This window comes from Sceloporus occidentalis, unplaced genomic scaffold, assembly GCF_023333645.1.
Source record: "Sceloporus occidentalis isolate IW3139 unplaced genomic scaffold, rSceOcc1.0.p SCAF_7, whole genome shotgun sequence".
In the NCBI taxonomy this organism is placed as follows: Eukaryota; Metazoa; Chordata; class Lepidosauria; order Squamata; family Phrynosomatidae; genus Sceloporus; species Sceloporus occidentalis.
Genome location: NW_028316987.1, coordinates 9,168,424 through 9,185,108, shown reverse-complemented (window position 1 = coordinate 9,185,108; position 16,685 = coordinate 9,168,424). Strand labels below are relative to the sequence as shown.

The 16,685-nt window shown below is 40.5% G+C and overlaps 1 protein-coding gene across 10 annotated transcripts in view; it reads left to right on the top strand.

Moving 5' to 3' along the window:
* Positions 1–16,685, top strand: part of LOC149309128 (junction plakoglobin) — a 67,985-nt gene that overhangs the window by 17,919 nt on the left and 33,381 nt on the right. For 2 of the 10 annotated variants that reach the window (XM_089531843.1, XM_089531842.1), the window contains exon 2: positions 7,575–7,644. The exons of the other annotated variants lie outside the window; for them this stretch is intronic. In XM_089531843.1, coding sequence (XP_089387969.1) covers positions 7,619–7,644 — 26 coding nt within the window. In that variant the 5' untranslated portion in view covers positions 7,575–7,618. The remainder of the gene's footprint in view (positions 1–7,574; positions 7,645–16,685) is intronic. 10 annotated transcript variants of the gene reach the window in all.

Genomic DNA, 16,685 nt, shown 5'->3' with positions numbered 1-16,685 from the left:
AGCTTTGAAGTTTTATTATTGCACTCAGCATAACACCCTGCTCATGTCTGAGATGCATCTGACAAATAGAAGCTGCATCTCTCTGTCTCTTGGGATAATGTATATTTCATAAGATGGCTCTTCTGGGGTGGGGGGAACACCATGAGACGTCAAGATGTTTCTAATTAGATAGAGGTTTGAGAGATCTGTTTTAAATCTCCCATCTTTGATTGGTGTTTCTTTCCCCTCCCCTGCATATCCTGTGAGGCCTGTAGGCATTTCATAATGCTTCAGTCATTTCATTCTTAAATGGTTTTCAGCAGAAAGGGCAGGAGGAGGCATTTTAGAATCTGAAGCTCCTTAATACAGATGGAATCATATGCTGACGTGTGGGCATCATTTAACTAGCGCTCTGGTGGGTTTGCTCTTCCTCGCGCCTCACACAGAAATGGCTTTTAAAGCTTTTATTGCTAAGTATCAGTCAAGACATCTGGGTTCTACCCAGACATATGTCTTGATATATACAATTAGAAATTTGGGGTGGGAACATACTTCATACTTGGATGACCAAGACCTGGCTACCCTTGGAAATAAACTAGAATCTCAGTGCGCTTTTATTTGATGAATTTGAGGGGCAGCATAGCCTAATGTATTGCTTTTTAGCTATTACGAAATAATTGTTTTTCCCTAAGGTGGGTTGTTGTTTGTTGTTGTTGTTGTTGTTGTTGTTGTGTGCCTTCAAGTGGTTTCCAGCTTACTGCGACGCTAAAATGAACCTATCATGGGGTTTTCTTGGGAAGATTTATTCAGAGGTTTGCCATTGCTTTCCCCAAGGCTGAGAGTGTGTGACTTACCCAAGGTCACCCAGTGAGTTTCATGGCCCAGCTGGGAATTGAACCCTGATCTCCAGAGTTGTAGTCTGACACTCAAATCAGTACACCACACTGCTTCCTAAGGTGGGTTACCTTAGGGATATCCTAATAATGTTTTATCAAGTGTGTACCTTGAGGAACTGGGGGAAAAAGACAAAAATGGCTTAAATAAACCTGCAGAATTGGAAATGGTGCCCATGTTTTTAGATGAGAATGTATGGGCATGCTCTCTGCTCTGGGGACGTTAAGAGGAACCTTTTCATTGGATCAGGAACAGGTAAAATGATTATTACAGCTGGCATAGTAAATCCTAAGAGTCCAGAAAAGTTTTTTTATTATTTAATAAAGATTCATATTAAAGCCGTGCATATGTGTGTGTGTTTATGTGCCTTCAAGTCACCTGTCTACTTATGTCAAGCTCATTAATTTCTTAGGCAAGAAATATTCAGCAGTGGTTTAGCCATTTCCTTCCTCTAAAATACAGCCTACAGCACCTACACAAACCAGAGGGGGAAAAGAAGAAGAACCAATTATTGCCACAAAAAATTTATACTTGGAATAGATTTGGAAAAGGTGTGACGGTGAATAGTAATGATGAGACTTTGTTGTCACTAGGGCTGTAGCAGAATAGGAGGAAACAGAAACGCTCTGTGTGAAACATGGCTTTTTCAGGAATGGAGAGAACCAAAATGGGGAAGTTGGCACTACCTAGCATTTGTCTTGCTTGTCTACCTTGCAAATCTCTCTCAGTGGCTTAGACCTGCCTTTCATTTCCCTGCCTTTCAATCTCTTCTTGCTAGCATATTTTCTAACTGAGTTATATTGGTCTGTACCATGATCATCTGTGTGCTTCAGAGCCTTCAAGCTGCCAAAAGGTTGAAGGGGGGGGGGGGGGGATGGTTCATGGCAATAATGTTTTTTGTTCTCTTCTTTCTCCCAAGTGGAGGTTGTGGACTGGAAGAGTGGGCGTGTCTGTGTGTACAGTGTGTTATGAGCTTAACATAACTCCTGTATCTGCTCCTGGTATTAGTGCGAAACAAGATTAACTGCTCTTTCGATATGTGTGTATATGAGAGAGAAGGAGGAAGGGAGACAGACAGAGATACAGTATTAAACAAGAGCAAGCCTGTTTGTTTGAATACACAGGGCAATTAAACTTGTATCAACCAGTTCTTCTTTGTTGGTTAAGCCCTGGCTTGCTGCTTAGTAACTTGTAAGGTAGTGACTCATAATCTTTATGGGGTCACCAACCACTTTGAGAATCTGAACAAAACTGTGGATCTTCTGCCATAATATACTGAAGATAACAATTGAGCACTTCCTGAGTGTGTGTGAGCGAGGCATATCTTACTAATACAATTTTAAATAAAAAAGGTTTCCCCCAACAAAGACAATTTTCAAAGGAACAGGAAATAAATTTATTTTAATAAGAGTACCCGATTCACAGATCCTCTCCCCAAATCCCTCCCTGGATCCCCTAGACTAAGAACACATATTCTAAGATACTGTTGTCCACTTAGACCAAATGTGCTTAAGGAAGATTGGATCCCAACCACTTATTTTACCTTCCTTGACCAGCAGACTGAATTCTGCAGTTGCTTCTTCTCTTGACTTTTGATAGCCTCCTTCTTATTGCTAGGTTCCCACCTAGGCATAAGTGTGAACTGGTTTCTCTCCTGCAGTCTACATCCCTAGGATTGGCATGGCCCATTGAATATGGAACTTTGAACTCATAATCAGCAAACCCAGTTTAAAGTCCAGCTTGCTTATGAACCATGGCGTCATGGATCAAACCTCCTGTTTAATCGACATAAAAAAGTCCTATTATGAGTCAGATTGCTATGGTGAAGGATGAACTAGTTGAGTGGTGCTCAGCCTTTGGCCTTCCATATATTTTGAACTTCAGCTTCTTGAAGACCTAACCAGCATGGCCAGTGATTCGAGTTGGAGAGCTGAAGTCCAAAACCTCTGGAGAACAAAAGACTGAGAACCACTGAAGTTCATAAAGGTAATAAAGGGCTTTAAAGTTCTGTGAAAAGCACCTCTGGTTCCTAACAGGGTTTTTCTTTCCTTCCTTTCTTCCCCATAAATCCTTACTTCTCTGGATGTTATCTATTCCCAGTTTAATAATGCCACAATGAACCTCACTGCTTCCAAGAGCTGAGGGATGATGTTTAGATGAAAAGGGGAGCAGGGTTTATTGTAGTTGATCTTATAGCTAATTTGGAAAAATAACCATAATATATTTTCAATTTCTGTAATTGTACTTCTGGTCCTTTTCTTCAGCTTAAGTTGGAAATGAAGGGAAAGACAGTGGTCACTAAGCTTTCTTGGTAATAATAAAGGTTAGAAATCTTTGATGCTGAATACTTTAGAAGGTGAATTGAACATCCTATGGATCAGCATTTCCATAGCAACCTACCAAGCATTCATTTTCTCCTTACCCTTTCCCTCCTCCCATTGTCTGGGGAGGAAAAACTTGCAGTGGAAGGGAAGAAGAGGAAGAGCTATCCAACCCTTTGTTTTTATGAGTTCAGACATTTGTATTTCTCTATCAAAAGTAACCAAGATGTCTGAATAATAAGAGGGTGGCTTAGTGTCTGTGACATTAATGACTTCACTATACTGTGCTAAGATATGTGATGCATAGCATTGTGGCAGTGTACATGCGTGCACTATCCTGCATACTCATGGAGGAGATCCTTTAATTTAGTGCAAGTTGGGTGATGGTGTTAGACAGATGAAAGTATTCTCCCTCTTTATCCATAAATAGAGGAGTCTGGCACAGCGTCATGTTCAGCCTGGAACACTGTAATTAATCATGATAGCTCCATCTGGATTAAAACAAGGAGTGTTATTAAATAAAAGAACAGAGTCTTAAGAACACAATAATTGCAGGCCTGACATTTTTAGACCGAGGTGTGCTTTGTGCTATTTCTACCCTGCAAAAAATAGCATGTTCTTGTTGCAGTTTTGTTAAGTGGCTGATGATCTTTTCTTTCCTACTCATCCCTCCTCTTGATAATTTTGTCATGAAATGGGTAAAATACAACTGTGTGTGCAGCATGATTTGTAAGGTTTCTATGATATGGGTTTATCTGGTGTGTAAGGATGGCTCTCTGAAAAATCTTAACCTTGGTTAACAGCTGGCATAATGCAATGGCTTCTTTTATGGAAGCTCTTGATTCACATATTGTCACTGCCATGATTTCATGGAGTGTCATCAGTCATAGTTTTTCAGTTCTGTTTCTAATCTGCAAAACAGTGGTAATGTTGACCTACCGTGCAGGATATTATAAGGATCACTAAGACTGTGGGTGTAATGATGTAGAAATCATAGTAATACATCTTAAAGTTATAGTAAAACAAACATTAGGGCTCTAGTCCTTATAGTTTCTGAGAAAACACTTTTTATCTCCATGCTCCTTTCCCAGTTCTGATTTGCATGAATACCCATTATGGGATTTCACTATTTGCCAGTTCACACTGAGTGTGTGGAGTTTTGATGAATAGCAAAATGAAAGCAAGCTGATTCATTCACATGACTGTTGTGTCTTAACTTAATTTCTACTTTCAGCCAGATTACATCTGGAAAGTTCAAGTGCTTCACAAGGAATTAGAAGCAACACCCATCAGTACTTGGCCTGTCATGGCAAGTTAATAATTTGTCACTAGGGCCCTGCCTGTACGTCTGACTGATTACTGTAAGGCTGTTTAAAATGGCCAAAGGTCCTTTTTCTTCTCCTAGCTTGGCGAAAGAGAAAACCCTTTGGCTCTATGGCATGCAGAGTCCCCTACACATTCTTGAAATAGCATTTGCTTGAACAGATGCAACACCATTCTCAAGCAGTGAGGCTCAGAATTGAGGACGGGATGCTGGCTTCTTGTGACGATGCATGAGCACATGTGTTACCTATTTATATCAGCCCAAATAGTACTTCTCATTATGTTGGCATGGTTTGTGTACCTCCAAGGTGCCAGAAATAACTGATTAGACTTCTGTGGCTGGTTGTTCAATCATGCAGTTGAGATGATCCAACATCCATGTCACCAATAAAATGAGGACTTCTTACCATCCCAGAGAAATAATCTAGTGCAGTGGTTCTCAATTTTCCTAATGCAAAGGGGTTGTGAGTGACCCACAGGTTGAGAGCCGCTGCTATAGATTATAGCGCCAACCCTGGGTCTTAGGTGACCCATGTGAAAGGATCATTCGACCCCAAAAAGGGTAACGACCCACAGGTTGAGAACCGCTGATCTAGTGACTTGGCTGGCACTTCTCTGGTATCTACACTGGACTTCAGCATCCAGTTACTCTCTGGCTGCTTTGCTTGAAAAAATGAAAAAAAAAAATCCTCCTCCAGCTTCAGGGTAATATTTTTGCTGGTTTTAAAAACATGATTGTGTTTTATCTTCTTTCTGACAAGAAAAAGGCCAGGTATCTTCCAAGCTGTACCTTCTCTTAGTGGTTGACAGTGTTACAATTAATGGAGAGTCTACTACCTTTGGGTATTCATAGGAAAAAGGTTATTTGAAGCCATGAGTTGTGAAGGCTTGAGAGCTGGCAGTTTGGAGATGCATCTGAGATGGAATAGGAAGTCCAGCAAAGACTGACTTGATTCCTGCTGTCCATAATGTAACATTACGTATTCTTGAGTAGAAATTGTTTGAAGCATGCAAACCTGTTTTTGGCATGGTGAGAGACAAAGTTTTAGGTGATACTGTCACTGTTTCAGTGGACTTATAATGTTTTGTAGGTGATACACAGGTCAAACTTTGAAGTCTTCTCCAGGGATTGATGAACTCCTAAGGCTGTTCTTTTAAAAATAATAACAATAAGTAAAGATTCTAGCCCCCATAAATGTATGGGAGATGGCAGGAGGTTTGAGTTCTTCTCCTTTACATCTACCATGTTTCAGTATTGTTTCATCACTTTACTGTTTCATATTTAAAATAATATTTTTCTTCAGCTTGCAATAAAATGCTGAAACTGAAGCAACTCTTTATTTTCTACATGTGGGCGAAAAATTATTTCAATAGAATGCTTGTCACTGTGCAGATGTTTCATTTTGGCTAACATGAGCCGATTGATTTAATATGTCATCATCTGCATGATTCCAGTGTTTCCCTACTAGTATCCCTCAACCCTACCTCCCTTCATGTTACTTTCCTCATTATTGTACTTGTCAACATACTTCATTCTTTCCATTGTTTTCTGATGAAGTGAAAAAATTAAGAGAACCACTAATCTATAAGCAGGTCTTGGCTTTCTGGCTCCATGCTACTAAGGGGAATATGCTAGATGTTGTAAGAAGACTGAGATGGATGTTGTTGTTGTTGTTGTTGTTGTTGTGTGCCTTCAGGTTGCTTTCCACTTATGGCGACCCTAAAGTGACCCTATCACAGGATTTTCAGGGTTAAGAGTGTGTGATTTGCTCGAAGTCACCCAGTGGGTTTCCATGACCAAGTGGAGAATCAAACCCTGATCTCCAGAGTCTTAATCCAACTCTCAAAACGCTGTGCCATGTTGGGTTTATGCTGGATATGGAGATTGATTTTCAGATTAGTTTTAACCCCTCCATGCACAAAACCCACAGTTTAAAAGGAGGGTCAGAAACCCTCAGTGTGGGCCGTAACACCTCCAGATTAGAATGTTGTATTGATGTTCAAGCAATACTCTGTGGAGAGCCATGTGTTTTTGAGAAGTCAAACAGGAGTTTATGGAATTATTTGGTTTAGAATTTGAAAGGACTACTGTTAGATAGAACAGGAATATTCTGAAGTTGTTAGATTACTCCTGGAAAAGATACATACAGTACAGTGGGCTCTTGATATCCACTTGGATTTGGTTCCAGGATCCCCCGTGGATATCAAAACCAGTGGATGCTGAAGTTCCATTAAATACAGTAGTACACTAAAATGAGGTCCCTTATATAAAAAGGCAAAATCAAGGTTTGCTTTTTGGAATTTATATTTTAAAAAAAGTATTTTCAAGCCGTGGATGGTTGCATCCATGGATAAAGAATCCATGGATATGGAAGGCCAAATGTAACTTCTGAGTTGTTTGGCTTTCACTAGAGCTACTTACAGTGCCTGTGGCAGCAGTTCGATATAAGACCAGACACATGCCCAAGAATAGCCACAAGTTTTGTATTCATGTATGTATCTGTGCATGCAAATTTGGGACAAATTTGGGATATTTGAAAGCTGCGATCTTTAGTAGCAACCTACTTCTTAAACTGTATGGGGTCATGTTTTTCCTCATTTATGACCCCAGATGCCTCCTTGCCAATATGGTCTTGGCTTCTTCTTGCCTGTCTGTCTCTTGGCCCAGACTTTCAGTGCTGAGCCAAAATTCTACAGCTTGTTTCCTTTAGATAAAAATGAACATGCAACAGCTGAGAGCAGCTACTGCTAATTTCCCCAGCAAGCACAAAATGGGGGCAGTGGAAATGGCGAGCCCCACTACCACTGCCATGAGAATGGTGGCATCCTGTGCCTTTCCCTTGAGACAATCTGGTAGTCTCTGTCAAAAGTGAAGTGTCAGCTCGCTTTTAGAAGCATGCCATTAATTTTTTCCCCAAAAAATATAAAGAAAATGTCCCTCCCTCCTATCTCCGCGCACAGATGGTGGTTTATTTGTTGGTGATGCTTCCTACAAAAAGAGCAGCCTGGCGGGGAAGGGGAACTCTCAGCATTGTGTTGATTTTCCTTTTCCTGCAGGCAGATGCCTCAAGGCTCCAGGATCAAAGCTGCCTTGATCTGGAATGTGGGACCTAGTGAAAGATAAAAGGTTTGTCTCTGACCTGCAGGGGGGGAATGGCCACATTTCCCCAGTGTTCAGTTTTGGGGTCATTTTCAAGATGAAAATATAGGAAAAGTTTCCATTGGCATTGTTTGTGCTCCCCCTCAGATTTTATTTATTGTTTATATATTCATTCCATTTAGATCCCACCTTTCTTCCAGTGAGCTCAATTTATTTAGTCATTCATTTATTTAATTGCTATCCCGCCTTTCTCCCCAGCGGGACCCAAGGCAGCTCACAATAGCAATTTTAAAAACATGTTCCAGTAAAAAAATTTAAAACATCAGCTAAAAACATTATAAAATTACATATATTAAAACCACAATAAAAGCACAAAATCCATCCCATATAAAACCCATCCCATAACTAAACATTAAAAGCTTGCCTGAACAGAGCAGTATATATATGGCCCTTTTTGTTCCATTATGCTCACAACAGCCCTGCGAGGTAGGTGAGACTAAGAGAGGGTGGCTGTTTTAAGGTCATCACATGACTTTCAGGCTGAGCGGGGACTTGAAACTGCATGTCCCAAGTCTCAGTCCAGAATCCTTATTGCTATACCATGCTGGCTGTTTGGTAAATTATAGGTGGGTTGGAGGAAACAGTGTGGTTACAAGGTGGTTAGAGGAAGATGTATAGGAGACAAATAGGGTTATGGTGGTAGTGTGTGCCTTTAAATCATTTCCGACTTATGGCGACCCTAATGAGAACCTGTCATGGGGTTTTCTTGGCAGGATTTGTTCAGAAAAGGCTTGCCATTGCCTTCCCCTGAGGCTGAGAGCATCTGACTTGCCCAAAGTCACCCAGTGGGTTTCATGACGGAGTGGGAATTTGAACCCTTGCCTCCAGAGTTGTAGTCCAATACTTAAACCACTACATCACTCTAGGTCTCAAATAGAGGCTTGTGAGACAAAAATCCAAAGAATGAGCTAAGTCCATTGGTCACCTTAACACCAGAAGCTATGAATTTGTTTATGTTCCAGATTGTTCCCAAATAAGCTGCTCAAAGAGGTTTATGACAAGACAGATAAAACAATTGGTAGTACAAAAAATAAACAACAAACCATCCCATTAAAAAAATTCTCACTACCGTAATTTTAAATAGTTTAAAAACGCTTAAAATGTACAAATGAAAGCTAAATGTAACACACCCCTTAAAAGATCCTTCTGCAAGAGCCTGTTAACAGCTGAAGGCCTACCTAATTCCAAAGATCTTTGCTATGACATTGGTGAGACTGTTAAGAAAACGCACCAAAGGTCTTCCCGTAAGACTTTAAAAAGTAAAAAGGCTCAAACTGGGATCTTTGTAGTTACTTTTATGTGAACTCAGGAATTGTATCAGCACGAAGGTATACATTTAACAATGTATGAATAATGCCTCCAGCATCAAAAAAGTGCACATCAAATTATTTGGTGTTAGACCAAACATAAAAGGTTACAGTAAAGAGTTTTCCTTCCACTCCTTTAACATGCCATACTTTTTTTAAATAAAAGTCACTCTGGATTCTTACTACTATGGAAGTAGACTGCTACTTTATGAACTGTAAGCCCTATTTCCCTGTAAATTAAAAAGTTCTGGGCATTAATGGCATCTTGTCAAACAACAGCTTCCTTTTGAGACGCAGGTATATAACTGGATACAGAGTTTGCGATGCCTAATCTGGATTCAGCATTTGTTCTGCCACAGAAGCCTATATGAACTATTGTGAGCGCAGTCTGGAAACAGGCTTGTTGTGAAGGCGCTGGTATGTCTGCACAGTGAAAGAAACATAATGAATACCTTTATGAATTTTGGCATCTGTGAATAGCACAACACAGATCTTGATCTAGAGAACTATGAGAATGATGGGCTTGTGATACAGAGTTATTTCCTTTCCTCCCCTCTCCGTATAGAAGGCTTCCTGCACACCTTATTAGAGCTTTGAAAACACATTGCATTCACTGGTTTTGAAAAATAAACTGGTACTCTTTTGGGTATATCTGCAGAGGAGGATCATGAGGCCTAAAGCAGACATAGGAAATACATGGCCCTCAAGATGTTTCTTGGATTGCAAACTCATTTGGAATAACGAGACTGAAGATTTGTGCTGAGAAATGCACCAAATATATACAAACTTAGTTTTGCTCAGGGCTAAACTGTGTGTTGAGAGCCACCATAGTGATATAGTGGCTTGAGTGTAATACAGTACTAGGATTCTGGGAGGCCAGGGTTCAAATCCATACTTGGTTATGATAACCCACTGAATGTTCTTGGACATGTCACAGTCTCTTTGCATGAGAGGGAGAGAATGACAATCTTCTGAATAAATCTTGCCAAGAGGACCATAGGATAGGTTAGCCATAATACAGAAATTGCTTGAAGGCACATCGTAATGACAAAACTATATAATTATGTAGTGTACAGCTGAGCCTAATTTTCTTTCTTACTGTTAATAAACATAGGCTGGATCTAGACCACAACACTTGGTTCATGAGGCTTAAGTTGTGTCTGCAGCAGTTTTTTCTCCTTAAATTCACCCTCTGAGAGAAATAAGTATTTCTCATTTTTAGCCCATGCACAGGGAGAGGGTTTATTTAAGAGGGAGAAGCAGTTTGAGTTCCCTGCCCACATATGATTGATCTCATCTGGGACTAGCACATAGTTCTGCCTAAGATATATAGCAATTACTTGGTGTGTACACTTGTCCCTCCACATTTGTAGTTTATTCTCAGATTTTATTAATATGTTCTCTCTAGGAATATCTAGGTCCTCCAGTGCAATTCTGTGGTCAACTTTAACCAAAGGTCGCACTGGAGGACCCAAAGATTCCTAGAGAGGTGTCCTCCAAAGTAAAAACATAGTGTTTTTGTTATTTGCTGTTTTTCCACATTCATGGGGGTGCTGTGCCTCTAACCTCAGCCAATGTGGAGAGACAAGTGTATTTGGTTCCTCACTTTTCATAACCCTCTTTCCTCAAAATTAAAAGTTCAGTTGTGTGTGTTTCAACAACAGATATTGGAGAGGCTGCTGCCAAGTTAAAATTGGTCTGGTTCCAGTGACCACTTCATGTTAAGCCAGAACATTTTTCTCCCTCATAAATGGCTCTAATAAAGGAAACAAGATCCAAAGGCAGAGCAAGGACTTAGTAGAAGCATATTTTCATATGTAATTTTTCTGTTTGAGTTTCAGTATTACCCAGTCTTTGATCAGAGTGTGTTTAAATTAAAACGAAGGATTTAATATTGAAAGTTATTACTTATCTCTGCCCATTTTAAAGCTTGGGTCATTTCACTTAAGGACTAGGATTAGCCTATGCAGTCCGTAGAATAAAGTGATAAATCTTTCCCTGAATGTTGCTACTTCACGTTGTATCATGCATGTTCTAGGTCAGGAGGTGGAGGGGATATGGTGGCTTCCCAAGAGGGGAGGACACAGGAAACTAGCAAGCCTTCCTGAATCCTGCTCTTCTATATACAGGTTATTCTTCAGACAGGACAGTTTTCATGCTTGTATGTCAGTCTTTAAAATAGAATGAGAGCTTGAATAAGTTGTACAAAGAGCCTGAATGGATAATTGTCCCAGAAAAAAAATCATTTGGTTCTGATGTTTGCACAACTGGCCCCTGGGTAGCTTTCTGCATCTGGCCTGAGAAGGTGCATGATGGAAGAGGGCCAACTGATTCTTCTTGAGACTCTGCTGATTCGGCCAGAAGTAGGGTACCTTTGGACCTCCAGATTTTTTGCCCTTTATCTCCTAGAAACCTTCCCCACTTGGTCAATGACAAGAAATTGTGGTGCCTGTACTCTGAAATGTGTGTGGCCAAGGGTTCTCCAACCCTGCCTAACCTCTTCCAAGAATGTCATCTATCCTGAAAGAAAGGATTCCCAGCAGACAATGAATCATTAAGTAAATGGACACCCTGAGGCCTTGCCATTTAGCAACAGAACAATGCACAGATTAATATGCAAATCACCTCCTTTCAACCAACAGTATATATACCCTACTGTCTTCCATGCCAGCATTCTCTGAAGGTGCCAGCCACAGCTGCTGGCAAACATCAGGAATAAACTCTTCTAGAACATGGCCTCCTAGCCTGAAAAACCCACAAAAAACTATCCTGAAAGACTTTAAAAACCAGAGTCATTAAATTACAACGCTGCAGCATCCAAAGAGATTGGGTGTTGCTCTCCTTCTTTAGTTGTGATGGTGGCCAGTGTCTCATCATGCCAACGAGTAGCTTTCCTAAACTGTAGTTGTTGTAAAGGCTGCTAGTTCAGATTGCCAATGGAACAGAGTATATGTGATGAAGTGACTGAAACGTGTCCAGCAAACTAAGCCCTCCTGCAAAGGGAACCATAGAATGGTGAGAGCTTGGCACAGGGAGAAACTTTCAAAGAATGGTGTGCTGGCAGTTTGCTTTGTTTTTTTTAAATCACAGCTGTCATCAAGATAATATTTCAAATTAAGCACACAATAGCTTTGAGCTTTCCTGCTAGGTGGAAAAATGTTTATTTCCTTCCACTCTTTCACATGTTTCAAGAGGAACTCTGGCTTTGCTGAATTCACTTGGTTTGTGGGGGGGTGGGAGTGATGCTACTTAAAACTCACCCTGATTCAGTATTGATGTGCCTGCAAACCCTATTCTGTTGAAAGAACAGTTACTTGTCTGTAAGTGTAGCGTGGTACAGTAGTTCGAGTGTTGGACTATGACTTTGGAGAACAGGGTTTGAATCCCAGCTTGGACCTGTAAATCCACTGCATGACTTTGGGCAGGTCACACACTCTCTGCCTCAGAGGATGGCAATGGAAAGCCCCCCCCCCCCCCCGAAGCTACTTGCAAAAAAAAAAAAAAAAAAAATGATAGGCTTGCCTTAGGGTTGCCATAATTCAGAAATGACAGTGCTACCTGTAGAAGATGACATTTTGCCATCCCCTATCTTTTTTCTTCTTTCCTATCTAGAGCCTGTGTTTTAAAGCACTTACTAAAACACTTTGCTATGCCTCCTGTGTAAAGTTAAAAAAAGAAACAAAAATGAGTTACTCTTTAAATGCACCAAAATATACAGTAGTAGCCTTAAATAATGACATTTTAGTGTGTGTGCACGTGTATGTAGAATTTCATGGCAGGGAGAAACAAAGACAGTTTTAAAAATTGGGCGTGGTTTTTTCTTCCCTCTGTCTTATGTACTCTTTTGAGAGAGCTGCAAATGGAGCAGACCAGGCAACTGTTGAAGTGCGATGTTTTCCAGGAGGCTAGGGAACAGAGCTTTTAATAGACTGTCAAGCAGCTTGCTTTTTGATGCTGATAGCAGGATGAAGTTGGATAGTCTTGTCATCAGGTGCAAGGAAACAACTACCATGGCACTCCCAATAGGTGTTCTAGCACTGTGTAAAATGACTGGAGAAACTATGTGACCTGCACTATCCCATAAGCTTAGAGCAGATGACATAAAAAGAGAAGTGTATTCTCTATCCATTTAAAAGGGCTTACAATATAATGCCATTAATTTGTCGTGATTATCTTTGTCATGGTACAGAAATAAATACATAAAAAGTTGTGTGTGGATTGCATTTCTGATCATTCATCAGCATTGAGGCTATGCTGGCTAGTCCTGATGGGAGTTACAGTCCTACAACAAATGGGGGACTGCAGTGGTTCTCACTCCTGACCGAACACTTGTGTAACTATAGTTCTATATACTTTGACATGCATGATATTGTTTGTTATCTCATCTGGTACACAGATCTGGATGCCAAAGTCAAGATATGAATGGATTTGGGGAAATGTTTCTATGATAGATCTACAAAAGTGGTTCTCAATCTCCAGATGTTTTGAAATTCAGTTCACAGAACCTTCAACCAACATGGGCAGAGATTTTGGGAGTTGGAGACCAAAACATCTGGATGATTAAAGATTGAGGACCACAGAGATAAGAGATTATATGTTTGATTGACTAGTTGGATTTGGATCCTACTTTTCAGCAGAATGGGACTCAAAGAGGCTTGCAGTATAGATTGAAAACAGAGCATTTAAAAAATGTGGAATACAGAAATTTAAAAATCTTTAAGCCAATAAAAATTACTGAAAATAACTTCAGTTAAAACACTACTTTTAAACCATCAAAACTAAAATGATTGAAATATTTAAAATACATATGTACTGAAATAGCATATCCATCTCTTTACTCTGGTCAGCCAAGGTTGTCTAAACAAGAAGGTCTTTTGACTGCCAATAGAAAAGCAATAGAGAGGGAGCAGATTGAACTACCTCCAGGAGGTTGTTCCAAACCTAGGAGCCTTGGCTTCCTCCTGAGTCCTTACCAGCCAAGATTCATCACAGATTGTATAGTCCTGCCATTCAAGGAACCAAGCAGTTTTCCTAATGTGAAGAACAGGCAGATTCTTGTAAGCTGTCCTAGAAAGAAAATTGCTGAAAGCTGTTACAGAAATTTTGAAAATGAAATAAGGGACAAGGGCAAAATATGTGTTTCAAGGGTTGGTTTTTTTGGGCACTATATGGGATGGTGGTTTTTGGGTGGGGGGAGTTGTGGTTGTTGTTAAACAGCAGCTTCCTGACAGTTACAGTAACAATGGATTGAGCCTACTAAGGGAGTCTGGAAGCTCTTTTCCTGTTAAGAATATTTAGTTATAGGATATCCTGCTTGGGAGCTGGGGATTTGGTCTAGGCGGGTCAGCTGCACATTTATATATAGTCACAGAATCACCTAGACTAGAGTCTTCTACTTCTGCCCCATCCACTGCATGTTCTCTCGTCTTTTACCCAATGGCTGGCTCCTCTACTCTGCCCCAAAAGAATCCATTAACAAATGTAAATCATTCTTCTTTCCAAGCTTGCAGTCTACAGACACACTGAAGATTCTTAACATACAGTGGCTCAGAGTGAGTCATTCGGAGCTTTGATTTGTGTTTGCCTCACTTTCATAGCATAGTCTTATGAACATTAATATTCTTTTAGCCTTGGGTGAATATCTGCAATAAATGGGTTACAATACTCGCTTAGTAAACATTACGTGCAAAGCACCTTGAAAAGCTGAAGTGCTTTGTGGTGGTTCCTGTTGCATGTTCTATGGTCAGTCTTGGAATCTAGGAAAGAAGGGAAAGATTGAGGTCTTGTAAAGTTCACAGCGCTATCACCTGAGCCACAGAGTAGCCATAAGAATTTGGGGGGGGGGGTAGGCCATGACTCTCACAGTCTAAGATGTGGCTTGCAAATTAGTTTGATGTTTATCGGTGAATGTAAGAAATTACTCTCTGTCTGTTTCCTTACACATTGAATAAATGGAAAGTGTGATGGCATTATCCCTTTAGAAACCCTCTGTACCCATGTGCCTGCACTTATACGATTTGTCTCAGAGACTTTTCACAGGACAAAACTATAATGCTATATTCCCATCCTCTGGAATCATGGGATTTGGAGTTTAGGACAGGGTATTAAGAATTTTCAGCCAACTCTAGTGCTTCACCAAACTATAGCCCCCAAGATTCCATGGGATGTTGCTGTGGCAGTTAAAGTGGAACCAAAGTGTGATTGTTTTGCAGTGTGAAAGGACACTCAGAGGCAAGTTGCTGTTTTCTGGAAGGCCCCCCCCCCCCCAAATTATCTTTCTGAACCCTCATACTTTTTCTCAGCTTTATCAAAGAGCTTGTTGCTAACCTGTCAGTAGGATCTGGGGACCATTCCAGCATCCTATAAACACAACAGAGGAACAGAGGAAATTTATCTTGTCTTTTATTTGGATAGATTTCCAGGCTGGTGCAGGGTGGGGATCAGAAATGTATTGTGCATTATTATCCTTTGTTTGAAAAAGCAAAGTCCTGTAGAACATAGTTTCCAATTGAACTTCAAGCTTCCTCTTTGAATGCCTAGACTTCTCTTCCCTCTAATAGCCTCTACTGTGAAATGGCTTAAGGTGATGTATCGGGACTGACTGTGTGTTATAATTGAGGCTAACTTGGCTCTTTGAAAAATGCTTTATGTGTATGTCCCCATTTTTTTGTGCAGAGAAACATAAGTGGTCTTGTCTGACCTGTAGACTTCACAAGACCTTTTTGTGTTGATAGCAATCTCATTTTCAGAGGCTCATTAGTGCTAGGTTTTGTGGTGCTCATCATATGAGCAGCTCTGCTTACATTTATGTACACTGTGAGCATGCTGCACAGCCATAGACCTGATTGAGCACATAGTGCATAGTCCTAAGAACTGTGGTTTTCATTAAAATCAAAACCAGAAGGTTCTACACCTACGCTAAGTTTGAAGTTGTGGAATGGGGGCAGAAGACTTGAACAGACCTCTTGTGGTCAAATATTGGAGCCTTTATCCTTTATATAGCTCTTCGTGAGTAGGGTCAGCAGAGTAAATGATGCAAATTTGCTGTGCATTTGCATAGTTTAAATGAGTCAGACAACTGCTCTTTTCTGCCAAAAACATGAGCTTGAGATGTGGTACAGCTAAGAGGCACCCCAGATAATATGCTGTCTGGGCAGGTGGGCTATTAATACAGTCAGCCCTCCTTATCCATGGATTCAAGCATCCATGGCTTGAAAATATTAAAAAAAAAGTATAAATTCCAAATAGCAAACCTTGATTTTCCATTTTTATATAAGGGACACCATTTTGCTCTTCCATTATATTTAATGGGACTTGAGCTTCCATGGATTTTGTTCTCCGTGGGGGATCCTGGAACCAAACCCCGACGTATAACAAGGTTCCACTGTATGTCATGTTGGTGGCCATGGTAGCATCAGACTCCAGCAGAATGTAAACTGCTATGAGGAAATAGGCAAAGGGGGAAAGCCAGAACTCCATACCCTCCAATTGTCCTAATTTGGCAGGGACATTCCTGATTAATCCTGTCATCCCCCTTTTTCAGATGCATTTAAAATGTCCCATTTTCTCTCTCCCTCCCACCCACTCGGTTTTTCAATTACATCTATGTTCCGGTTTTCAACTGTATGTTTGAGGGGGAGCAATCCAAGGAAAGAATGGAAGTCTGAAGTGGAGGTGGAACTGAAGCTAGGTCAGGAGCAG